The sequence below is a fragment of the Salmo trutta genome, chromosome 1, assembly GCF_901001165.1.
Source record: "Salmo trutta chromosome 1, fSalTru1.1, whole genome shotgun sequence".
Taxonomy (NCBI): Eukaryota; Metazoa; Chordata; class Actinopteri; order Salmoniformes; family Salmonidae; genus Salmo; species Salmo trutta.
The window spans coordinates 6,618,681-6,646,175 of NC_042957.1; the positions used below are offsets into that span (position 1 = coordinate 6,618,681).

At 45.1% G+C, this 27,495-nt stretch overlaps 2 protein-coding genes across 3 annotated transcripts in view; one reads left to right on the plus strand and one right to left on the minus strand.

Moving 5' to 3' along the window:
* vps18 (VPS18 core subunit of CORVET and HOPS complexes) overlaps positions 1-8,191 on the minus strand; it is a 29,819-nt gene extending 21,628 nt beyond the window's left edge. The window contains exons 1-2 of the mRNA XM_029700907.1: positions 8,089-8,191; positions 3,733-3,874 (exon numbers count right to left, since the gene is read on the minus strand). Coding sequence (XP_029556767.1) covers positions 3,733-3,874; positions 8,089-8,191 — 245 coding nt within the window. The remainder of the gene's footprint in view (positions 1-3,732; positions 3,875-8,088) is intronic.
* Positions 8,192-9,862: 1,671 nt separating this feature from the next.
* On the plus strand, positions 9,863-11,849 carry rhov (ras homolog family member V). 2 transcript variants are annotated; one of them, XM_029701203.1, is made up of 4 exons: positions 9,863-10,121; positions 10,266-10,388; positions 10,623-10,681; positions 11,101-11,849. In XM_029701203.1, exons 1-4 carry the CDS (start codon positions 10,007-10,009, stop codon positions 11,545-11,547), a joined length of 744 nt encoding a protein of 247 aa, XP_029557063.1. In that variant the 5' UTR covers positions 9,863-10,006; the 3' UTR covers positions 11,548-11,849. The 2 variants fall into 2 exon arrangements, with proteins under 2 accessions (XP_029557063.1, XP_029556983.1); XM_029701123.1 differs by having other exon boundaries at positions 9,863-10,388.
* Positions 11,850-27,495: the final 15,646 nt, after the last annotated feature.

Consider the following 27,495-nt stretch of genomic DNA (forward strand, 5'->3'; position numbering starts at 1 on the left):
AGAGGACTGATGTTTCCCTGGTCTGTAACACCATGGGTCAAATAGAGGACTGATGTTTCCCTGGTCTGTAACACCATGGGTCAAATAGAGGACTGATGTTTCCCTGGTCTGTAACACCATGGGTCAAATAGAGGACTGATGTTTCCCTGGTCTGTAACACCATGGGTCAAACAGAGGACTGATGTTTCCCTGGTCTGTAACACCATGGGTCAAATAGAGGACTGATGTTTCCCTGGTCTGTAACACCATGGGTCAAATAGAGGACTGATGTTTCCCTGGTCTGTAACACCATGGATCAAATAGAGGACTGATGTTTCCCTGGTCTGTAACACCATGGGTCAAATAGAGGACTGATGTTTCCCTGGTCTGTAACACCATGGATCAAATAGAGGACTGATGTTTCCCTGGTCTGTAACACCATGGGTCAAATAGAGGACTGATGTTTCCCTGGTCTGTAACACCATGGGTCAAATAGAGGACTGATGTTTCCCTGGTCTGTAACACCATGGGTCAAATAGAGGACTGATGTTTCCCTGGTCTGTAACACCATGGGTCAAATAGAGGACTGATGTTTCCCTGGTCTGTAACACCATGGGTCAAATAGAGGACTGATGTTTCCCTGGTCTGTAACACCATGGGTCAAATAGAGGACTGATGTTTCCCTGGTCTGTAACACCATGGGTCAAATAGAGGACTGATGTTTCCCTGGTCTGTAACACCATGGGTCAAATAGAGGACTGATGTTTCCCTGGTCTGTAACACCATGGGTCAAATAGAGGACTGATGTTTCCCTGGTCTGTAACACCATGGGTCAAATAGAGGACTGATGTTTCCCTGGTCTGTAACACCATGGGTCAAATAGAGGACTGATGTTTCCCTGGTCTGTAACACCATGGGTCAAATAGAGGACTGATGTTTCCCTGGTCTGTAACACCATGGGTCAAATAGAGGACTGATGTTTCCCTGGTCTGTAACACCATGGGTCAAATAGAGGACTGATGTTTCCCTGGTCTGTAACACCATGGGTCAAATAGAGGACTGATGTTTCCCTGGTCTGTAACACCATGGGTCAAATAGAGGACTGATGTTTCCCTGGTCTGTAACACCATGGGTCAAATAGAGGACTGATGTTTCCCTGGTCTGTAACACCATGGGTCAAATAGAGGACTGATGTTTCCCTGGTCTGTAACACCATGGGTCAAATAGAGGACTGATGTTTCCCTGGTCTGTAACACCATGGGTCAAATAGAGGACTGATGTTTCCCTGGTCTGTAACACCATGGGTCAAATAGAGGACTGATGTTTCCCTGGTCTGTAACACCATGGGTCAAATAGAGGACTGATGTTTCCCTGGTCTGTAACACCATGGGTCAAATAGAGGACTGATGTTTCCCTGGTCTGTAACACCATGGGTCAAATAGAGGACTGATGTTTCCCTGGTCTGTAACACCATGGGTCAAATAGAGGACTGATGTTTCCCTGGTCTGTAACACCATGGGTCAAATAGAGGACTGATGTTTCCCTGGTCTGTAACACCATGGGTCAAATAGAGGACTGATGTTTCCCTGGTCTGTAACACCATGGGTCAAATAGAGGACTGATGTTTCCCTGGTCTGTAACACCATGGGTCAAATAGAGGACTGATGTTTCCCTGGTCTGTAACACCATGGGTCAAATAGAGGACTGATGTTTCCCTGGTCTGTAACACCATGGGTCAAATAGAGGACTGATGTTTCCCTGGTCTGTAACACCATGGGTCAAATAGAGGACTGATGTTTCCCTGGTCTGTAACACCATGGGTCAAATAGAGGACTGATGTTTCCCTGGTCTGTAACACCATGGGTCAAATAGAGGACTGATGTTTCCCTGGTCTGTAACACCATGGGTCAAATAGAGGACTGATGTTTCCCTGGTCTGTAACACCATGGATCAAATAGAGGACTGATGTTTCCCTGGTCTGTAACACCATGGGTCAAATAGAGGACTGATGTTTCCCTGGTCTGTAACACCATGGGTCAAATAGAGGAACTGATGTTTCCCTGGTCTGTAACACCATGGGTCAAATAGAGGACTGATGTTTCCCTGGTCTGTAACACCATGGGTCAAATAGAGGACTGATGTTTCCCTGGTCTGTAACACCATGGGTCAATAGAGGACTGATGTTTCCCTGGTCTGTAACACCATGGGATCAAATAGAGGACTGATGTTTCCCTGGTCTGTAACACCATGGTCAAATAGAGGACTGATGTTTCCCTGGTCTGTAACACCATGGGTCAAATAGAGGACTGATGTTTCCCTGGTCTGTAACACCATGGGTCAAATAGAGGACTGATGTTTCCCCTGGTCTGTAACACCATGGATCAAATAGAGGACTGATGTTTCCCTGGTCTGTAACACCACCATGGGTCAAATAGAGGACTGATGTTTCCCTGGTCTGTAACACCATGGATCAAATAGAGGACTGATGTTTCCCTGGTCTGTAACACCATGGGTCAAATAGAGGACTGATGTTTCCCTGGTCTGTAACACCATGGATCAAATAGAGGACTGATGTTTCCCTGGTCTGTAACACCATGGGTCAAATAGAGGACTGAAAAGGGCATTTTATTGAGTTGTATTGATGCAAGAAACCAATATACAAAATAAATTATTATCACCATGCAGCGAATTAGACAAATATGTAGGCCATTTTGGTTTCTTTGCATATTCCAGCCTCTCAACATACAACACTACCCCTTTAAGACATTAACCAGCTATTTACCAGACACCTTTGTCAGACAGCTATTTTAACATTTTTAAATGCAACTTTTATTTAACCAGCCAAGTCAGTTAATTAAGAACAAATTCTTATTTACAATGACGGCCTACTGGGGAACAATGGGTTAACTGCCTTGTTCAAGGTCAGAATTACAGATTTTTACCTTGTCAGCTCAGGGATTCGATCCAGCAACCTTCCGGTTACTGGAGCAACATCCTTTTGTAGGACACAATCACTCTCCCATTGCTAATAATTAGCCCCACACACACACACACACACACACACACACACATACACACATACACACATACACACATACACACATACCCGTACACACACACACATACACACACCTACACACACACACACACACACACACCTACACACACACACAACACAGCTAATTATATCTGGGCTAATAACTCGCAAAGAATATCAACAAATGTGCACACGCCACTCTGCACTTTGACCTGATAAGCACCACTGGAAAAAGACCACTTGTAGGCTACCGGTCCGAATTCTCCTCCGATGCGCCAGACACCTGTATATAACGAGGAGTTGCTCATGTCTTCGCCTTAACAATAGGAGTTATTGTCCCAAAGGCAGGAAGGCAGGCGACAAGCTTAAATCCAATATAAACCCATAGAAACGCATTGGGCTTATTTTGGACAGATATTGGCCTCTCGCTTCACCTCTCTGGATGTGCAATGCCTACAGCAAAATCACTAACTCAATCATGCAAAGTTAGATTTGTTTGCATTCAAAGGAGGGTGATACTGTGTTGATTTGATCACAAATCCCACCGAAGAGAAACGTTGATATAAATATTAGTGTAAACTAACAGGGCGAACTCAGTGAAATTCAATCTCGTGCGTCTCCGGAACCTGGACTGCCGCGCACGCAGCTTAGAGGGAACATTGGAAAGGGCTATTCACAACACCATGAAATCGCAGATTTCAAAAGTGTCTCCTTACCTCAGAAGAGTGTCCTTCCCTAAACTCATGCATAGCTGATTGTTGCAGACAGCGAAGTGGTTGATCTTCTCCGGGGGTGAGAAATCAATCCTCTGTTTGTTGAATATCGGCTTCTCCTCTTCCAGTCTCACATTCACAAACCCTGCAACGAATCAGAAGCAGCCATTAATACTTATCATGTCATTGATCATCATCGCCAGCCCAATGGACTAAAAGCCTAACGTTCTTCCTTATAGTCCAGGACCTTACATGTTCTGTTTAGAGGAGAATTCACCTCTACCTACATGTACAAATTACCTCAACTAACCTGTACCCCAGCACAATGACTCGGTACCGGTACCCCCTAACTAACCTGTACCCCCTAACTAACCTGTACCCCAGCACAATGACTCGGTACCAGTACCCCCTAACTAACCTGTACCCCAGCGCAATGACTCGGTACCGGTACCCCCTAACTAACCTGTACCCCAGCACAATGACACGGTACCGGTACCCCCTAACTAACCCGTACACCCTAACTAACCTGTACCCCAGCACAATGACTCGGTACCGGTACCCCCTAACTAACCCGTACCCCAGCACAATGACTCGATACCCCCTAACTAACCCGTACCCCAGCACAATGACTCGGTACCGGTACCCCCTAACTAACCTGTACCCCCTAACTAACCTGTACCCCAGCACAATGACTCGGTACCGGTACCCCCTAACTAACCTGTACCCCCTAACTAACCTGTACCCCAGCACAATGACTCGGTACCGGTACCCCCTAACTAACCTGTACCCCCTAACTAACCTGTACCCCAGCACAATGACTCGGTACCGGTACCCCCTAACTAACCCGTACCCCCTAACTAACCCGTACCCCAGCACAATGACTCGGTACCGGTACCCCCTAACTAACCCGTACCCCCTAACTAACCTGTACCCCAGCACAATGACTCGGTACCGGTACCCCCTAACTAACCTGTACCCCAGCACAATGACTCGGTACCGGTACCCCCTAACTAACCTGTACCCCCTAACTAACCTGTACCCCAGCACAATGACTCGGTACCGGTACCCCCAAACTAACCCGTACCCCCTAACTAACCTGTACCCCAGCACAATGACTCGGTACCGGTACCCCCTAACTAACCCGTACACCCTAACTAACCTGTACCCCAGCACAATGACTCGGTACCGGTACCCCCTAACTAACCCGTACCCCAGCACAATGACTCGATACCCCCCAACTAACCCGTACCCCAGCACAATGACTCGGTACCGGTACCCCCTAACTAACCTGTACCCCCTAACTAACCTGTACCCCAGCACAATGACTCGGTACCGGTACCCCCTAACTAACCTGTACCCCAGCACAATGACTCGGTACCGGTACCCCCTAACTAACCTGTACCCCAGCACAATGACACGGTACCGGTACCCCCTAACTAACCCGTACACCCTAACTAACCTGTACCCCAGCACAATGACTCGGTACCGGTACCCCCTAACTAACCCGTACCCCAGCACAATGACTCGGTACCCCCTAACTAACCCGTACCCCAGCACAATGACTCGGTACCGGTACCCCCTAACTAACCTGTACCCCCTAACTAACCTGTACCCCAGCACAATGACTCGGTACCGGTACCCCCTAACTAACCTGTACCCCAGCACAATGACTCGGTACCAGTACCCCCCAACTAACCCGTACCCCAGCACAATGACTCGGTACCGGTACCCCCTAACTAACCCGTACCCCAGCACAATGACTCGGTACCGGTACCCCCCTAACTAACCCGTACCCCAGCACAATGACTCGGTACCGGTACCCCCTAACTAACCTGTACCCCAGCACAATGACTCGGTACCGGTACCCCCTAACTAACCTGTACCCCAGCACAATGACTCGGTACCGGTACCCCCTAACTAACCTGTACCCCAGCACAATGACTCGGTACCGGTACCCCCTACCTAACCTGTACCCCAGCACAATGACTCGGTACCGGTACCCCCTACCTAACCTGTACCCCAGCACAATGACTCGGTACCGGTACCCCCTACCTAACCTGTACCCCAGCACAATGATTCGGTACCGGTACCCCCTAACTAACCCGTACACCCTAACTAACCTGTACCCCAGCACAATGACTCGGTACCGGTACCCCCTAACTAACCCGTACCCCAGCACAATGACTGGTACCCCCTAACTAACCTGTACCCCAGCACAATGACTCGGTACCGGTACCCCCTAACTAACCCGTACCCCAGCACAATGACTCGGTACCCCCTAACTAACCAGTACCCCAGCACAATGACTCGGTACCGGTACCCCCTAACTAACCCGTACCCCAGCACAATGACTGGTACCCCCTAACTAACCCGTACCCCAGCACAATGACTGGTACCCCCTAACTAACCCGTACCCCAGCACAATGACTGGTACCCCCTAACTAACCTGTACCCCAGCACAATGACACGGTACCGGTACCCCCTAACTAACCCGTACCCCAGCACAATGACTCGGTACCCCCTAACTAACCAGTACCCCAGCACAATGACTCGGTACCGGTACCCCCTAACTAACCCGTACCCCAGCACAATGACTCGGTACCGGTACCCCCTAACTAACCCGTACCCCAGCACAATGACTCGGTACCGGTACCCCCTAACTAACCCGTACCCCAGCACAATGACTCGGTACCGGTACCCCCTAACTAACCAGTACCCCAGCACAATGACTCGGTACCGGTACCCCCCTAACTAACCAGTACCCCAGCACAATGACTCGGTACCGGTACCCCCTAACTAACCAGTACCCCAGCACAATGACTCGGTACCGGTACCCCCCTACCTAACCTGTACCCCAGCACAATGACTCGGTACCGGTACCCCCTACCTAACCTGTACCCCAGCACAATGATTCGGTACCGGTACCCCCTAACTAACCCGTACACCCTAACTAACCTGTACCCCAGCACAATGACTCGGTACCGGTACCCCCTAACTAACCCGTACCCCAGCACAATGACTGGTACCCCCTAACTAACCTGTACCCCAGCACAATGACTCGGTACCGGTACCCCCTAACTAACCCGTACCCCAGCACAATGACTCGGTACCCCCTAACTAACCAGTACCCCAGCACAATGACTCGGTACCGGTACCCCCTAACTAACCCGTACCCCAGCACAATGACTGGTACCCCCTAACTAACCCGTACCCCAGCACAATGACTCGGTACCCCCTAACTAACCAGTACCCCAGCACAATGACTCGGTACCGGTACCCCCTAACTAACCCGTACCCCAGCACAATGACTGGTACCCCCTAACTAACCTGTACCCCAGCACAATGACACGGTACCGGTACCCCCTAACTAACCCGTACCCCAGCACAATGACTCGGTACCGGTACCCCCTAACTAACCTGTACCCCAGCACAATGACTCGGTACCGGTACCCCCTAACTAACCAGTACCCCAGCACAATGACTCGGTACCGGTACCCCCTAACTAACCAGTACCCCAGCACAATGACTCGGTACCGGTACCCCTTAACTAACCAGTACCCCAGCACAATGACTCGGTACCGGTACCCCCTAACTAACCCGTACCCCAGCACAATGACTCGGTACCGGTACCCCCTACCTAACCTGTACCCCAGCACAATGACTCGGTACCGGTACCCCCTGTATATAACCTCGTTATTCTTATTGTGTTACTTTTTCTTTCTTTAGTTTCTTTGGTAAATATTTTCTTAACTCTTCTTGAACTGCAGTGTTGGTTAAGGGCTTGTAAATATGCATTTCACCGTAAGGTCTACACTTGTATTCGGGGCGTGGTGACAAATAAAGTTTGATTTGAATTGGCAATGGCAGCCACAACAGACAATATTATTGCGGTACGGTTCTAGAAACATAAAGTCCTCTACTTTCCCATCACATCAAAATGATTTAACAAATGCACTTACTCTACACTGTTTTGACCGGTTTTAACACAGTTACAGACAGTATTTTTCAGTGGCAACACGTTTGTGGCATCCGTCTTCCGTTAACACAGAGACGCAGATATTAAAATAACCCTTTAAACCAAACAGAAGACGCCTTCGTCCAGTGAATCGCATGTGTAATGTAATGAAACTCAGAGCCATGAGATGAAGGGCCAGAGGAAATACTAGGCGCTAGGAGCTATGAATGGTTTACATAATTACCAACATCATCAATTCCATATTATCAAATCGGTATCAAGCGGAACATGAATACATATAATCATACTACTAGCTATATTGACGTAATTTAGTGCATAAATTCAACAATAGAGCCTTATCCTAAACAGACCTATTTGAAAGGCCCGTAGCCTTGCCCCAGTACCTGAATGCGTTATGCCGATGTTGGCAGCAGACAGGCGGCTACTGTGTTGCACAGGGTGCCTGCTGTTCTGCGAGTCTTCGTATTCATCCAGGATAGAAGACATTACAAAACGTAAAGAGGTGATCTACAGCAGAGAACCTAAATAACAGCTAACTTAAGCGCTACAAAGTCGGATCATGCGGTGGCATAATGACTGGACGAGCTATGAGCTAACAAGGTAACGCTAGTTTACAAACACCCCCATTCTGTTGCGTGGGGAAAAAAAGGATTCAAAATTGAAGCGTACTCTACATGAAAGAAAACGGCATTATCTTAGCCATATAAAAACATGCTAACTGTGTGTAACTTCCCGAAAATGTACAAACGCACAAAAAGGGAAAGGACCAGTGTGTAGTCAGGTGATCTTGACACCAAAATCATGTGACGAGAACAATATTGTAGTTCTATAGTCTGGCACGAGACGGCGCACTTTGTCCAATTTTCTGACAGCCGCTGACATCTATTTTAACATTTGAGGCTTGTAAATCCACTCCCCCAAAAAAATATATCAAATTGTATTTGCATGAAAAAGAAAAGGAGAGCTGCACACTAGGAGCTCAGATGCAGTAATTTAATAACCTAATATCCAACGTGTCGACAGACAAGCTGTCTTCATCGGGGTATAATGCGCTTGTAAGTAAATTACTATTTACAAGCCCTTAACCAACAATGCAGTAAGAAAATATTTGCAATTTTTTTATATAATTAAGAGGAAAAAGTAACAATCAAATAACAATAACGAGGCTATATACAGGGGGTACCAATAATGAGTCAATGTGCGGGTACAGGTTTATCGAGATAATTAAGGTAATATGTATACTTAACAAAAAGATCCCAGGCATTTTCCATACGCACAAAAAGCTGAGGAGTATTTCTGTCTGTAATAAAGCCCTTTTGTTGGCAAAAACTCATTCTGATTGGCTGGACCTGGCTCCCAAGTGGGGGGCCTATGCCCTCCCAGGCCCACCCATGGCTGTGCCCCTGCCCAGTCATGTGAAATCCATAGATTAGGGCCTAATGAATGTATTTCAATTGATTGGTTTCCTTCTATGAACTGTAACTCAGTAAAATCTTTTAAATTGTTGCATGTTGCGTTTATATTTTTGTTCAGTATACATGTAAGTAGGGGTAAAGTAACCATGCATAGATAATAAACAGCCAGTAGCAGCAGCGTAAAACAGGAGGTAAATGGAAATAGTCAGGGTAGACATTTTATTAACTGTTTTAGCAGTTTTATGGCTTGGGGGCAGAAACTGTTAAGGAGCCGTTTAGACCTGGACTTCAGTACAGCCGTGCGGTAGTAGAGAGGACAGACTACAGATGGCTGGAGTCTTTGACCATTTTTAAGGCCAATACAAGACCTTCGTTAATTATACTTCATATCTGTTGTCAAAATACACAACTGGAAATCATGTATTGCACTTCTGATTCGTTGCACAATAGAGACAATGCCAACACTAAAAAGTTAAGATAAATAATTGTATTACTGTCACGATCAAAAAAATATTATCACAGCAAATATTTTGGGAAGTAGCTTTACACCTTTAAACAGCCTGCAATATAGGAACTCAAGCAACCATTCAAGGGTCTTACTATATATATATATATATATATATAGTCTGCCAACTCTCCGCAAATAGTTCCCATCTTTCCCTGAGCTGCGTCTGGTGGGGGCGGGCTATGCAAATCACAACATGACTGAGCGGACTGAGCCTCAAAACCGATTCACGTCGCTGTCATTCACAGTCCAACAAGGTGACAGAACACATCGCTGACAGAAGAAAAACTCTTCTACAGAATCGCACTTCGGAATAGCCTAAAATAAGACTGAGCTTTTATGCACTGGAAAATTACTATTCTTCAACTTTAATCGTTGGACATGCCACCTCAAATGGATTATTATTGTGAAGAATCCCGCGTCCCCTCTTCATGCGGATTGATGAGCCAAGAGGCCGGGTTGGAGAGGGAGCCAGCGCCCGGGTTGGAGAGGGAGCCAGCGCCCGGGTTGGAGAGGGAGCCAGCGCCCGGGTTGGAGAGGGAGCCAGCGCCCGGGTTGGAGAGGGAGCCAGCGCCCGGGTTGGAGAGGGAGCCAGCGCCCGGGTTGGAGAGGGAGCCAGCGCCCGGGTTGGAGAGGGAGTCAGCGGCTATCAGCTGTATGCTGGTGGGGGACGGGGCGGTGGGCAAGACAAGCATGATAGTCAGTTACACCAGTAATGGATATCCCACGGAATACAAACAGACCGGCTTTGATGTCTTTTCTGGTGAGTACCTTTCAATTACTGGAAATACATTAAAGAAAAATAACTATATAGCCTAAGTTTATAACCGTATAATATCCTTATTTATAAGAATTAAACAACTAAATGTATTGTTGTCTACTAGGTAATTGCACTGTATATAATGTTTTTATGGAACTAGAGCCTATGATTTACAAACCCAAACTATTAACAAACTTGAGTTATGAAATAATTCTATTCTTGTGTTTTCTTCAACAGGTCAGGTCCAAGTAGAAGGAGCCCCAGTCAGAATACAACTACTGGACACAGCTGGACAGGTAACAATATCAGACTCTGTATATATATATATAAGAACATTATATCATCCATAATGAATAGTCTATTCTTGAATCTCATCAGTCCAATTCAATGACAACGGTTTGAAACATGTTGGAATGTAATTTTGAGATGAATTAGACACGTCTGCTTTGTAGAATCAGTCACAAATGTGACAAACAGATTTAGTGACAGGAAACTATCAGTCGTCTACAATGTAGCAGCAGTAGATTGGAGTGTTCAATTCTAAAGGCCACTACATGTCATACCGTGTGTGTCATTGTCTCTCTCTGTCACGGTGTCCATTGTTGTTGTTCTGACCCCCAGACAGTATTCACATTCACACTCTGCTGAATCAGCTAACCTGACCCCTCTCTCTCTCTCTCTTCCTCTCTCTCTCTCTCTATCTTGACATTTCCAGGAGGTGTTTGATGATTTCCGCTCCCTCTCCTACTCCCAGACGGACGTCTTCCTGCTCTGCTTCAGTGTGGTCAACCCCACCTCCTTCCACAATGTCACCAACAAGTGGATCCCCGAGATCCGAGCCTGCAACCCCTCAGCTCCCATCATCCTCGTGGGCACCCAGTCCGACCTCCTGCTGGACGTCAACGTTCTGATCAACCTGGACCACCGCGGGGTCAAACCGGTGCTGACCACTCGGGCACGGAGCATGGCGGTGAAGATCAGAGCGGCGGACTATGTGGAATGTTCTTCATTAACGCAGAAGAACTTAAAAGAGGCGTTTGACGCGGCCATCTTTGCTGCCATCAAACACAAGGTCAGAAAGGAGAAGAAGAGGCAGCTGTCAGACAGACGCAGCAAGGCCTTCTCTAAATGCAGCTGGAAGAAATTATTCTGTTTTATCTGAGATGAGATCCCATGGGGTCCTGGACAGAATAATGACTATTATTATTTATTAACTTATGAAGACTTACTAAGAACTTTGTAGCTTTGGAATCATCCCAAAATTGGTAAATGAACTGAGTTCTATTGGAGTCCTGGACTGGAGACAGTGGAATAGAGTACTTCAGTACAGTGGAATAGTGTACTTCAGTACAGTGGAATAGAGTACTTCAGTACAGTGGAATAGTGTACTTCAGTAGCCCTTTCAGGTAACCAAGTAAGAACGGGTACTGAAGCATAATAAAGACAAGATAATATCAAATCAAACCAAGGACATTCAGTACATCTTGTCAGTGGGACAAGGCTGTCATGTAAATGTAAAATTTACTGCACTGCCTCTGTGTGATAGAGAGTCAGTGGGTTGTGAGAGAGAAGGATATTTTTCAGTAATCAGGGGTTGGTCTCATTTGGATTCTTTGCTGCCCAGCCACACAGACCCAGGCCTATTCATATTCAACAGTGTATGTAGGCTGAAGTCACAGGGCTAGGCTAGGTCCTACCTTCTTACCTGTGTGTGAACTGGGAATGGCTTCCACAGGCCATTGTGTCGATTAGGGCGGCACGTAGCCTAGCGGTTAGGGCATTGGGCCAGCAACCGACAAGGTCAAAAAATCGCAAGGCACTTTTTAGTTATTTTATTTCAACTTTATTTAACCAGGTAGGCTAGTTGAGAACAAGTTCTCATTTACAACTGCGACCTGGCCAAGATTAAGCAAAGCAGTGCGACACAAACAACAACACAGAGCTACACATGGAATAAACAAACATGCAGTCAATAATACAGTAGAAAAAAAGGAAGTCTATATACAGTGCGTGCAAATGGCGTGAGGAGATAAGGCAATAAACAGGCCATAATTGCTCCAGGGTCGCGACCCCACTCTCCGAGGTTGTCTCAGGGAGAGTTGGGATGTGCCAAAAACACACATAGGACTAATAGGAAATAGGACAAATATAAGCACCCACCAAATGAGTTAGTTAAATTATTAAGCTTTGATGCAATCAACTGTCAGTATCAACACCTCTGACCTCCATCCTCTCACCTACCAACCAATGTAATGTTATCAACTGATAGTCGTCTCATGTCAGACAAGTGATGGAAGGTTGGTCCATTCATTCTTTAACTATGATAAATCTTGAGGCAACTTGGGGAACATATTTTCAATTACAATGTAATGACTGTATACAGTACAGGCTATAATCCCCCAGCCTGAGGCTTCAAATCAAATCTTATGGTCACATACACATGTTTAGCAGATGTTATTGCTGGTGTAGCGAAATCCATTTTACTTGTTTTTTATAACACATAAAAAACTAAATACTGCAAAGTTGCTTAGGGGCTAAAAGCGAGGCTGCCTGATCTTTCGGCGCCATCTTTTCTTGCAGCCTAAAGGCCTCTGCAGAATGTTCAGTTGGGTTTGCAGCCTTAAGGCCTTTGCAGAATGTTCAGTTGGGTTTGCAGCCTTAAGGCCTCTGCAGAATGTTCAGTTGGGTTTGCAGCCTTAAGGCCTCTGCAGAATGTTCAGTTGGGTTTGCAGCCTTAAGGCCTCTGCAGAATGTTCAGTTGGGTTTGCAGCCTTAAGGCCTCTGCAGAATGTTCAGTTGGGTTTGCAGCCTTAAGGCCTCTGCAGAATGTTCAGTTGGGTTTGCAGCCTTAAGGCCTCTGCAGAATGTTCAGTTGGGTTTGCAGCCTTAAGGCCTCTGCAGAATGTTCAGTTGGGTTTGCAGCCTTAAGGCCTCTGCAGAATGTTCAGTTGGGTTTGCAGCCTAAAGGCCTCTGCAGAATGTTCAGTTGGGTTTGCAGCCATAAGGCCTCTGCAGAATGTTCAGTTGGGTTTGCAGCCTAAAGGACTCTGCAGAATGTTCAGTTGGGTTTGCAGCCTAAAGGACTCTGCAGCATGTTCAGTTGGGTTTGCAGCCTAAAGGACTCTGCAGCATGTTCAGTTGGGTTTGCAGCCTTAAGGCCTCTGCAGAATGTTCAGTTGGGTTTGCAGCCTTAAGGCCTCTGCAGCATGTTCAGTTGGGTTTGCAGCCTTAAGGCCTCTGCAGAATGTTCAGTTGGGTTTGCAGCCTTAAGGCCTCTGCAGAATGTTCAGTTGGGTTTGCAGCCTTAAGGCCTCTGCAGCATGTTCAGTTGGGTTTGCAGCCTAAAGGCCTCTGCAGAATGTTCAGTTGGGTTTGCAGCCTTAAGGCCTCTGCAGCATGTTCAGTTGGGTTTGCAGCCTTAAGGCCTCTGCAGAATGTTCAGTTGGGTTTGCAGCCTTAAGGCCTCTGCAGCATGTTCAGTTGGGTTTGCAGCCTTAAGGCCTCTGCAGAATGTTCAGTTGGGTTTGCAGCCTAACGGACTCTGCAGAATGTTCAGTTGGGTTTGCAGCCTTAAGGCCTCTGCAGAATGTTCAGTTGGGTTTGCAGCCTTAAGGCCTCTGCAGAATGTTCAGTTGGGTTTGCAGCCTTAAGGCCTCTGCAGAATGTTCAGTTGGGTTTGCAGCCTAAAGGACTCTGCAGAATGTTCAGTTGGGTTTGCAGCCTAAAGGACTCTGCAGAATGTTCAGTTGGGTTTGCAGCCTAAAGGACTCTGCAGAATGTTCAGTTGGGTTTGCAGCCTAAAGGACTCTGCAGAATGTTCAGTTGGGTTTGCAGCCTTAAGGCCTCTGCAGAATGTTCAGTTGGGTTTGCAGCCTTAAGGCCTCTGCAGAATGTTCAGTTGGGTTTGCAGCCTTAAGGCCTCTGCAGAATGTTCAGTTGGGTTTGCAGCCTTAAGGCCTTTGCAGAATGTTCAGTTGGGTTTGCAGCCTTAAGGCCTCTGCAGAATGTTCAGTTGGGTTTGCAGCCTTAAGGCCTCTGCAGAATGTTCAGTTGGGTTTGCAGCCTTAAGGCCTTTGCAGAATGTTCAGTTGGGTTTGCAGCCTTAAGGCCTCTGCAGAATGTTCAGTTGGGTTTGCAGCCTTAAGGCCTCTGCAGAATGTTCAGTTGGGTTTGCAGCCTTAAGGCCTTTGCAGAATGTTCAGTTGGGTTTGCAGCCTTAAGGCCTCTGCAGCATGTTCAGTTGGGTTTGCAGCCTTAAGGCCTCTGCAGAATGTTCAGTTGGGTTTGCAGCCTTAAGGCCTCTGCAGAATGTTCAGTTGGGTTTGCAGCCTTAAGGCCTCTGCAGAATGTTCAGTTGGGTTTGCAGCCTTAAGGCCTCTGCAGCATGTTAAGTTGGGTTTGCAGCCTTAAGGCCTTTGCAGCATGTTCAGTTGGGTTTGCAGCCTTAAGGCTTCTGCAGCATGTTCTGTTGGGTTTGCAGCCTTAAGGCCTCTGCAGAATGTTCAGTTGGGTTTGCAGCCTAAAGGACTCTGCAGAATGTTCAGTTGGGTTTGCAGCCTTAAGGCCTCTGCAGAATGTTCAGTTGGGTTTGCAGCCTTAAGGCCTCTGCAGAATGTTCAGTTGGGTTTGCAGCCTTAAGGCCTCTGCAGCATGTTCTGTTGGGTTTGCAGCCTTAAGGCCTTTGCAGCATGTTCAGTTGGGTTTGCAGCCTAAAGGACTCTGCAGAATGTTCAGTTGGGTTGGCAGCCATAAGGCCTCTGCAGAATGTTCAGTTGGGTTTGCAGCCTTAAGGCCTCTGCAGAATGTTCAGTTGGGTTTGCAGCCTTAAGGCCTCTGCAGAATGTTCAGTTGGGTTTGCAGCCTTAAGGCCTCTGCAGAATGTTCAGTTGGGTTTGCAGCCTTAAGGCCTCTGCAGAATGTTCAGTTGGGTTTGCAGCCTTAAGGCCTCTGCAGAATGTTCTGTTGGGTTTGCAGCCTAGCAGAACTCCACTAGGAGAAGTGAATGTCTGTGCCTCGCATACTCCCTTAAAATACCTTTTCTTGAAAAGCCGCAATAGTACTCTTTGTCCCTCTTGATATTCCGTAGCCAGTATACACTTCCTCAAAATAATCAGAATTAATCGAAAATAATTCAAGAAATCTGTAATAAATTGACTGTTTGTTTTTTTCAGAGGGGGTCTTAGTCATGCAATTTTGCATGTAACTAAGATGTTTGGTTCAGTATTTCTCTAGGAAATGAATGTGAAAATGAGTCGTCTCGTTGAATGACAACCATCACTATGTTGAAGAATCCCTACTGTTGACCGATCACCGACAAAAAGGCGTAGACTTCGGCCACCGAACTTCAGCTTGCCTCAAGAAAAATGTTGTGTGCACGAACAGATGGGAAAAAAACATTGCCAAAGACCAAAACGAGCCAAAACGTGACAAAAAAATGGCATCATAATATAGTATACGCAGAAACTGTTTCGGATGGGAAGCATGCGGATGCCTTTAGGGTGGCTATGTAAACAGCCTCTTAACCAGATCTCCATCCTCCCCCATCTTAATCAGTGTAAAGCCAACAGGCGGGGTAGAGAAACTAGAGAGTAATCCAACCTTACCCTGGCCCAGCAGAAAGCCCTCGGCCCACTGTCTCTGTTTTAGCCTTTGTTTGTTTACATCGGTAGTGAGTAGAGACTAAACCCCAGGCAATAGAAACCCCAAGACTGCCCAGCTCAGTTAACCTCCAGTGAATGAAACACCCCTCCTGTCTCTGTCTGATTGTAGTCTCCACTCTCTATCTCCAGCAGATTCAACCCTACTGCTCTATAGAATACACTGTGTACATTATAGAATGTTAACACTCACTTTAAATAGCCTGGTTGCCCATCTAGGTATGTGGTTTATTGGTCAGGGATGTTATTTCCAGACCAATGGTGACGGTCAGTCCTAGCTTGTTTATAGAGATGAGGGTTGGCATCCAGGCTATATGCTGGTTATGCTTCTCGTGGAAGAGCTAATGTGAATTTGATATATATTTCTGTTTGTTTTAAACAGTTCATTGAAAGTCTTTTTGTCTGCAATGTTACAGATGACATGGAATTTTTACCATAATGCTTTTAAAAGCTGTGAACAGTTTACTTTTGGGGAATCGTATATTTCTGTCACTAATCTTTGAAACCAAACCCTCTGTCAATACTTTGCTTTTTCATACTGTGTTTGAATGAAGCGATGGAAATAAATAATTAAACAAAACCAAATGTATATTATTTTGTCATCATTTATCACTGATATATTTGAATAAAAATAAATAAATGTATATTGATATTCCATTGTGTGGCTCCAGAGACTCCTAAAACCATGTCTAGCACCTCAGAATGATATGAAGGTCTGGTTAGGGAGAACCCAACTGGAGTCTATGGGCTTTTAGCATTGGGGGGTTCTGAGTATTCTGTACCAACACCCCAGATTCCTTATACCGGGACCATCACATTACCTTAGAAAAGGGTTCCCCAAATGGCAGGCCGCGGGTGATTTTTATTTGGACCCACAAGTTCTGATTAAAAAAAAAGAGTTGTATTTTTTATTGTTGGAGATAAGACTGTAAAAACACCTGCAAATCAGCTCCAAGGGATTTTTATGGAGAGATACAGTGCCTTCGGAAAGTATTCACACCCCTTGACTTTTTCCACATTTTGGTTGTTGTTTCAGCCTGAATTTAAAATGGATTCAATTGCGATTTTTTTTCCCACTGGCCTACACACAATACCCCTTAATGTCAAAGTGGAATGATGTTTTTCAAAAAAAAATGTAAACAAATTCATTAATAATGAAAAGCTAAAATGTCTTGAGTCAATAAGTATTCAACACCTTTGTTATGGCAACGCCTAAATACAGTACGTTCAGGAGCAAAAATTTGCTTAACAAGTCACATGAGTGGCACAGTGGTCTAAGGCACTGCATCTTAGTACAAGAGGTGTCACTACAGTCCCTGGTTCGATTCCAGACCGTATCACATCCGGCCATGATTGGGAGTCCCATAGGGCGGCGCACAATTGGCCCAGCGGCGTCCGGGTCTGGCCGGGGTAGGCCGTCATTGTAAATAAGAATTTGTTCTTAACTGACTTGCCTAGTTAAATAAAGGTTACATAAAGGTTACATAAAGGTTAAATAAAACATGATAAGTTGCATAGACTCACCATACAGTACATGGACTCACCCTGCAGTACATGCAATAGTAGTGTTTAACATGATTTTTGAATGACTACCTCATCTCTGTACCCCACACATGTAAGGTCCCTCAGTTGAGCTGTGAATTTCAAACACAGATTCAACCATAAATACCGGGGAGGTTTTCTAAAGCCTCGCAAACAAGGGTAGATGGCTAAAAATATAAAAGCAGACATTCAATATCCCTTTGAGCATGGTGAAGTTATTAATTACACTTTGGATGGTGTATCAATACACCCAGTCACTACAAAGATACAGGCATCATGTTATGGGTATGCTTGTCATTTTTAAGGAATGGAGCTAAGCACATGCAAAATCATAGAGGAAAACCTGGTTCAGTCTGCTTCCCAAAAGACACTGGGATAAATTCCCCTTTCAGCAGGACAATAACCTAAAACACAAGGCCAAATCTACACTGGAGTTGCTTACCAAGAAGAGAGTGAATGTTCCTGAGTGGCCTAGTTACAGTTTTGACTTAAATCGCTTGAAAATCCTTGGAAAGACCTGAAACTTGTTGTCTAGCAATGATCAACAGCCATTTTGACAGAGCTTGAAGAATTTAGAAAAGAATAAACGGGTGTGGAAAACTCTTAGAGACTTACCCAGAAAGACTCACAGCTCTTAGAGACTTATCCAGAAAGACTCACAGCTCTTAGAGACTTACCCAGAAAGACTCACAGCTCTTAGAGACTTATCCAGAAAGACTCACAGCTCTTAGAGACTTATCCAGAAAGACTCACAGCTCTTAGAGACTTATCCAGAAAGACTCACAGCTCTTAGAGACTTACCCAGAAAGACTCACAGCTCTTAGAGACTTATCCAGAAAGACTCACAGCTCTTAGAGACTTACCCAGAAAGACTCACAGCTCTTAGAGACTTACCCAGAAAGACTCACAGCTCTTAGAGACTTATCCAGAAAGACTCACAGCTCTTAGAGACTTACCCAGAAAGACTCACAGCTCTTAGAGACTTACCCAGAAAGACTCACAGCTCTTAGAGACTTATCCAGAAAGACTCACAGCTCTTAGAGACTTATCCAGAAAGACTCACAGCTCTTAGAGACTTACCCAGAAGACTCACAGCTCTTAGAGACTTACCCAGAAAGACTCACAGCTCTTAGAGACTTACCCAGAAAGACTCACAGCTCTTAGAGACTTACCCAGAAAGACTCACAGCTCTTAGAGACTTACCCAGAAAGACTCACAGCTCTTAGAGACTTACCCAGAAAGACTCACAGCTCTTAGAGACTTATCCAGAAAGACTCACAGCTCTTAGAGACTTATCCAGAAAGACTCACAGCTCTTAGAGACTTACCCAGAAAGACTCACAGCTCTTAGAGACTTATCCAGAAAGACTCACAGCTCTTAGAGACTTATCCAGAAAGACTCACAGCTCTTAGAGACTTACCCAGAAAGACTCACAGCTCTTAGAGACTTATCCAGAAAGACTCACAGCTCTTAGAGACTTATCCAGAAAGACTCACAGCTCTTAGAGACTTATCCAGAAAGACTCACAGCTCTTAGAGACTTATCCAGAAAGACTCACAGCTCTTAGAGACTTACCCAGAAAGACTCACAGCTCTTAGAGACTTATCCAGAAAGACTCACAGCTCTTAGAGACTTACCCAGAAAGACTCACAGCTCTTAGAGACTTACCCAGAAAGACTGTAATCGCTGCCAAAGGTGATTCTACAAGGTATTGACATAGGGGCGTGAATACTTATGCAAAGGAGATATTTCTGTATTTAATTTTCAATACATTTGCTAACATTTCTAAAAACATGCTTTATGGGTTATTGTGTGTAGATGGGTGAGATTTCTTTTCATTTTATCCATTTTTAATTCAGGCTGTAACAATTCAGGCACTGTATATGTGAATGTATACAAATGTAAACAAGGTTTGGAATTGTGACGTTTTAGTCAAATGTTATATCTGTTTGGGATTCTTGCAGTCCATTTGCAGTCTACAAATTATTTGTAGTTATGTTCCTGACCATCCGCTCAAGAAAATAAATCTGCCTGCGGCTGAATCTAGTTGATGATGCCTGCCTTAGGATATGGTAATAAGTGACCGCAGGAACTGTCTGCTTAGTGAAGGGGGTAAGAGGGTAAATGCTGGGTGAAATTCACATGGGGAGTTGATATTGTAGCACAGCTATCAGGACTGGCACCAGTCTTTTGGGGGCCTTAAGCGAGATTTGGTTGGTGGGGCCCCCACCAAGCGAGTACATTTTTGGACTGCAGAGAGATTATTTTTTCTGGTAGTGTACATTTCCTGCAATTCTACACATTTAGCCATGGGCAGTGAGAAACTGTTGCAGATTTAAACCAATTTTGTTGCAGTTCTACATATTTTGCCATGGGGCGGAGAGACATTTTAGCAATTTTAATACAAATTTCATGCAATTCTACTCATTTCGCCATGGGGCAGAGATAATTATTTGTGTTACGACCTGGGCTCATAGTTCATAACAAAGGGAGACCACGCATGACTTAAATGTAAAAAGGAACACATTTATTAAACAAATAATAATAAACACAAAATTATAACATAAGCTATAAGACGTCTGCAGGATTAGTAGCGTTTTGCAGCGTGTGGGTGAGTGGCGAGTGTGAAAACCAACCAAAAAACCTAAAAGGTGGTGGAAACCAGCCTGCCAGTCAAGAAAGAAAGATTGTTGGATGATGTGGCCACCCTTGATAGCCTGCAGGCTGAGCCTGCCCAGGTGCGCCACATCAGCTGATCATCCTCCCAGCTCTGCCCACTGGCCTCCTGCAACAAGCAGACTGCCAAACAAGATATCTCAGCATGCAGAGTGGGAGGGACGTCACACTATGCACCGCCATTTCCTGGTTGCTCAAATTTAACTAATTTCAATTTATGTGACAAAACAAGCAAGTGTACTGTAGAGAATCATTGTACCATCTCAACTGCTGTGAAATATCTTTGCCATAACCAAAAATATAGTATTTTCAGCTGTTTGAATCTGGTGTACAAAACCGAAAGTGAAAGATTAAAAAATGAAACGTAAAAACGGGAGGCATAGAAATAGTGCACATAGAACAGATCTACCGCTTCTTAGACTTGCTTTCAATGAGAATGACAGATCTATAACTCACATTTCTATGTGAATTTTGTCAGGTTGCCCAAAAAGTGATATATTGCAGCTTTGAAGCTAATTTCCTGCAATTCTAGACATTTTGTCTTGACCTACAGTACCAGTCAAAAGTTTGGACACATCTACTCATTCAAGGGTTTATATCTCTATGTACTTTTTTCTACATTGTAGAATAATAGTGAAGACATCAAAGATATGAAATAACATGGAATTCTGTAGTAACCCCCAAAAAAGTGTTAAACAAATCAAAATATATTTTAGATTCTTCAAAGTAGCCACCCTTTGCCTTGATGACAGCTTTGCACACTCTTGGCATTCTCTCAACCAGCTTCACCTGGAATGCTTTTCCAACAGTCTTGAAGGCGTTCCCACATATGCTGAGCACTTATTGGCTGCTTTTTCTTCACTCTGCGGTCCAACTCATCCCAAACCATCTCAAATGGGTTGAGGTCGGGTGATTGTGGAGGCCAGGTCATGTGATGCAGCACTCCATCACTCTCCTTGGTGAAATAGCTCTTACACAGACTGGAGGTGTGTTTTGGGTCATTGTCCTGTTGAAAAACAAATGACAGTCCCACTAAGCGCAAACCAGATGGGAATGCTGTGGTAGTCATGCTGATTAAGTGTGCCTTTAGTTTGCCTCACAGACAGTGTCACCAGCAAAGTATCCCCACACCATCACACCTCCTCTTCCATGCTTCACGGTGGGAACCACATATGCAGAGATCATCCATTCACCTACTCATTGGCTCACAAAGACACGGCGGTTGGAACCAAAAATCTCCAATTTGGACTCATCAGACCAAAGGACAGATTTCCACTGGTCTAATGTTCATTGCTCGTGTTTCTTGGCACAAAAAAGTCTCTTCATCTTATTGGTGTCCTCTAGAAGTGGTTTCTTTGCAGCAATTCGACCATGAAGGCCTGATTCACGCAGTCTCCTCTGAACAGTTGATGTTGAGATGTGTCTGTTACTTGAACTCTGTGAAGCTTTTATTCGGGCTGCAATCTGAGGTGCAGTTAACTCGAATGAACTTATCCTCTGCAGCAGAGGTGACTCTGGGTCTTCCTTTCCTGTGGTGGTCCTCACGAGAGCTAGCTTCATCATAGCGCTTGATGGTTTTTGCAACTGCACTTGAAGAAACTTTGAAAGTTCTAGAAATGTTCAGGATTGACTGACCTTCATGTCTTAAAGTAATGATGGACTGTCATTTCTCTTTGCTTATTTGAGCTGTTCTTGCCATAATATGGACTTGGTCTTTTACCAAATAGGGCTATCTTCTGTATACCACCCCTACCTTGTAACAACACAACGGATTGGCTCAAACGCATTAAGAAGGAAAGAAATTCCACAAATTAACAAGGCACACCTGTTAATTGAAATGCATTCCATGCACCTCATGAAGCTGGTTGAGAGAATGCCAAGAGTGTACAAAGCTGACATCAAGGCAAAGTGTGGCTACTTTGAAGAATCTCAAATGTAAAATATATGTTTATTTGTTTAACACTTTTTGTTTACAACAGCATTCCATATGTGTTATTTCATAGTTTTGATGTCTTCACTATTATTCTACAATGTAGAAAATAGTCAAATAAAGAAAAGCCCTTGAATGAGTAGGTGTGTCCAAACTTTTGACTGGTACTGTATGCCATGTTAATGATATCTGAGTTAGAGTGACTAACAAAATCAAATGAGGGCCACCCTGGAGGTCAGGGCCCCTGGGCATGTGCCCTGCACACCGGGTCAGTATTCGTATATAATTACTACAAATTTTGAAAAGTGGCTAGACTACCTTACCAATAAAAAAAATGTGTTAGCTGACATCGCTAATTGAGTTACTGTCAGTGACTAAGTAACCTAATATAGCAGTCATAAAAGATACACCTGAAACTAGATCCCACACATTCTGTCAGGGAAGGTTCTCTTGTGTTCAACCAATCCAGGAAATGCAGAGGAGTAAAAGACGTTAACGTCCAAAAATGGAAATCAAGTCGCAGACTCTCTTCCATTTCCCCTGAAAACTGGAATATCCGGTTTTTAACAACCCAGCTGTGACAAAGCAAGATGAAAAACTGCTGATGCACAACCATATTTATAACTTGCACCTGGTGTATTCAACTATTGTAACTCTCAACAGGATGTTCCTAAAATAAAAATTAATAAACATTTAAAAGTAGTTTTTTGGGGGGGGGGTCGTGGACCATAAGCAACTGCATATGTTTGTAATGGTGCTGGAGGGGATGGCTGCCATTTTACGGGCTCCTAACCAACTGTGCTACTTTGTGTATTTTTCCATTGTTTGACATTTATTTTGTCCATAAAGTTGCTGCTACCGTCGCTTATGACCGAAAATATCTTCTGGATATCAGAACAGAACTCACCAAGGATTTTCTTTTTAATGAGTGCGACACAAAGGATATACTGCTTCTACAAGGCACAAATCCCAGTCATTCGCATGAAGAAAAGAAGGAAATACAGGGGGCGGAGATCGGGGTGCCTTGTGAGAATTTGTCGGCGAGTGGTTAACGCGCCTCTACCATCCGTTCTATTGGCCAACTTGGAATCACTGGAGAATAAACTGGATGATCTCCGTTCGAGACTATCCCACCAACGGGACATTAAAAACTGTAATATCATGTTTCACCGACGACACGGATAATATACAGTTGGCTGGGTTTTCCGTGCATCGGCAGGACAGAACAGCTATGTCTGGTAAGACGAGGGGTGGGGGTGTGTGTCTATTTGTCAATAACAGCTAGTGCGCCATGTCTAATATTAAGGAAGTCTCGCCTGGGGTAGAGTACCATGATAAGCTGTAGAACACACTTATCTACCAAGAGAGATTTAATCTATATTTTTTTGGAGCCGTCCATCAAACAGGCAAAGTGCCAATACAGGACTGAAGATTGAATTCTACTACACCGGCACTGACACTCGTCGGATGTGGCAGGGCTTGCAAACTATTACGGACTACAAAGGGAAACCCAGCCGCGAGATGCCCAGTGATGCTAGCCTACCAGACGAGCTAAATGCCTTTAATGCTCACTTCAAGGCAAGCAACACTGAAGCACGCATGAGAGCACCAGCTGTTCCGGATGACTGTGTGATCACACTCACCGTAGCTTATGTGAGCACGACCTTTAAACAAGTCAACATTCACAAGACCATGGGGCCAGACGGTTTACCAGGACATGTATTAAGAGCATGCGGGGACCAACTGGCAAGTATCTTCACTGACATTTTCAACCTCTCCCTGACCGAGTCTGAAACACATACATGTTTAATTAAAGCAGAACCCCAATGTCCCTGCGCACAAGAAAGTGAAGGTAACCTGCCTAAATGACTATGACCCTGTAGCACTCACGTTGTTAGCCATGAAGTGCTTTGAAAGGCTGGTCATGGCTCACATCAACACCATCATCCCGGAAATCCTAGACCCACTCCAATTCACATACCGCCCCAACAGACTCCACACTGCCCTTTCCCACCTGGACAAAAGGAACACCTATGTGAGAGTGCTGTTTGTTGACTACAGCTCAGCGTTCAACACAATAGTGCCCACAAAGCTCATCACTAAGCTAAGGACCCTGGGACTGGACATCTCTCGCTGCAAATGGATCCTGGACTTCCTGAGGGACCGCCCCCAGGTGGTAAGGGTAGGTAACGACACATCTGGCACGCTGATCCTCAACACGGGGGCCCCTCAGGGGTGCTTGCTTAGTCCCCTCCTGTACTCCCTGTTCACCCACAATTGCGTGGCCAAGCATGACTCTAACACCATCATTACGTTTGCTGACGACACAACAGTTGTAGGCCTGATCACCGAAAACGATGAGACAGCCTATAGGGAGGAGGTCAGAGACATGGCCGTGTGGTGCCAGGACAACAACCTCTCCCTCAACATGAGCAAGAGCTGATCATGGACTACAGGAAAAGGAGGGCCAAACACTCCCCCTTTCACATCAACGGGGCTGTAGTTCCTTGGTGTCCACATCACCAACAAACTATCATGGTCCAAACACACCAAGACAGTTGTGAAGAGGCCACGACAACACAGTTTCCCCCTCAGGAGACTGAAAATATTTGGCATGGGTCCCCAGATCCTCAAAAAGTTCTACAGCTGCACCATTGAGAGCATCCTGACCGGTTTCCTTATCGCCTGGTATGGCAACTGCTCATCATCCAACCGTAAGGTGCAACAGAGGGTAGTGCGTACAACCCAGTACATCACCGGGGCCAAGCTAACTGCCATCCAGGACCTATATACTAGGTGGTGTCAGAGGAAGGCCCAAAAAATTGTCAAAGACTCCAGTCACCCAAGTCATAGACTGTTCTCTCTGCTACCACATGGCAAGTGGTACCGGAGAGCCAAGTCTAGGTCCAAAAGGCTCCTTAACAGCTTCTACACCCCAAGCCATAAGACTGCTGAACAATTAATCAAATTTACATTGACCCTCCCCCCTTTGTTTTTACACTGCTGCTACTCGCTGTTTATTATCGATGATAGTCCCTTCACCCCCTACCTACATGTACAAATGACCTCAACGAACCTGTACCCCCGCACATTGACTCGGTACCGGTACCCCCTGTATATTGCCTCGTTATTGTTATTTTATTGTTACTTTTATTTTATTTTTTACTTTGTTTAATTTGGTAAATATTTTCTTAACTCTATTTCTTTAACTGCATTGTTGGTTAAGGTCTACACCTGTTGTATTCAGCGCACGTGACAAATAAAATTGTATTTGATGTCGCTTATGCTGTCACGTCCTGACCCTAGTAAGATGTCATTTTCTATAGTAGAGTTGGGCAGGGCGTGACGGGGTGTTTTTGGTAGTTCTATGTTTTCTATTTCTATGTTTAAGTTCTAGTTTTTCTATTTCTATGTTGGGATTGTTTGGGGTTGATCTCTAATTGGAGGCAGCTGATCCTCATTGCCTCTGATTAGAGATCATATTTAAGTAGGGGTTTTTCTCTTCCTGTTTTGTGGGTTATTATCTTTTGAGTAGTGTGGTTTCCTCTCTGCGTCACGGTTTGTTTTGTGTTTCAAGTATTTAAGTGTAGTGCATTCAGTTTCACATTTGATAAATATGTGGAACTACGAACACGCTGCATTTTGGTCCGATCCTTCAAACAGCCGTGACATACTGTATGTCTGGAGCCGTCCTTGACAGCTATGCCCTGTTGTCTGTTGTGTGAAGGGGGTGAGAGGGTAAATGATATTTTAGCACAGCTATGTCATGCTGAAGGGTTCTTGGGAGAATATTACAGAGAGGGAGGGGAAGAGGATATTGAATACAAAACATAAAGGAAAGTTCTTAACCCTGAGTCACAGAGAGACAGAAGACCAGTGGACCACAGGTGCAAATCACAGTTCATAAATGACACACGTCTACAGGAAGAAAAAGACAAAAAAAACATACACACAACATACACTGAGTATACAAAAACATTAGGAACACCTGGGTGTGAACTCTACAAGGTGTCCACAGGCATGCTGGTCCATGTTGACTCCAATACTTCCTACAGTTGTGTCAAGTTGGCTGGATGTCCTTTGGGTGGTGGACCATTCTTAATACACACGGGAAACTGTTGAATGAAAAAAAAAACTGCACCTTTGCAGTTCTTGAAACAAACTGGTGCACCTGGCACATACTACCATCTATGTCATTGAAAGAGCAGGTGTTCTTAATGTTCATTGAATAGTTAGTGTAGGTCAACAGTTTTCCAGAGAACATATCAACACTCATTATGACACTCATACTTTAATGTTGACGGTAATGATACTATTACAGACATATGCATTGAGCAATCAAGGCCAAGTCGGACAGGTTTTACGTTCCCATGAGTCTCTCCCTCTCTCTCAAGGAGAGGCATCCTTCTTTCTCTCTTCCCAGGGCTCCTTGCATCCTCTGGCCACATGCCAGTTTCACTCGTGTGTGTGTGTGTGTGTGTGTGTGAAACTCTAGTTTCACTCCAATCATCGTCTGCCAGACAACAAGTATATTTTAAAGATGGCTCCAGATGATTGGCTAATACCGATTATCTACCCGACTACATGGCCATCCAAATCCACCGTTACAGTTATACCCTATAGACACTGTTATGAGTTGACATGGCGTCCCCTAATGTCACTCTCTCACAAAGAGACACCGAACGAACCGACGTTGCGATGCTCTTTTTGCCAAGATGTAACTGTAGGAATGTGAGGCAAGTGTGTGTCGTTATCTGAGGGGAGGAGGGAAGTGGGTACCACTGTGGTTCAATGCTCATTTGGGTGGAAAGTTTACCTACCCAGATGTAGAGATACGTTTCGGGCCAATTCTGTGCAGTTACGTTGCTTCTAGGGGATATGTTAGGTAGTTACAAATGTGGCCTTTTCTTATAAAAAGTCATCTGAAATTCCCAACTGTAGTCAAATTTGCACCAGAGTTTTGTTTCAGGAAAACAAACCAACAAAGGCATTAAACAAGCCAACCTATCAGTCTCATCTACAACAGTAGCAGCTTGACAGCTAGTAAACTGTAAACCGTCAGCTTTGTCTCTCTGCCTAATTGCCCCATGGGAAGACAGACTGAGCCTGAAGGCAATTACTTCTCATTATTCTCCCACACACGCCGCTCTCTCTCTCTCTCTCTCTGTCTCTCTCTCTCTCCTCAACGTCTCTTCTCTCCATCCTCTCCTCTCCTGTCTCATCGCTCTCTCTCTCTCTCCTGTCCTCTCTCTCTCTCCACCTCGCTCTCTCTCCATCTCTGCTCTCTCTAGTCTCTGTCTCTCTC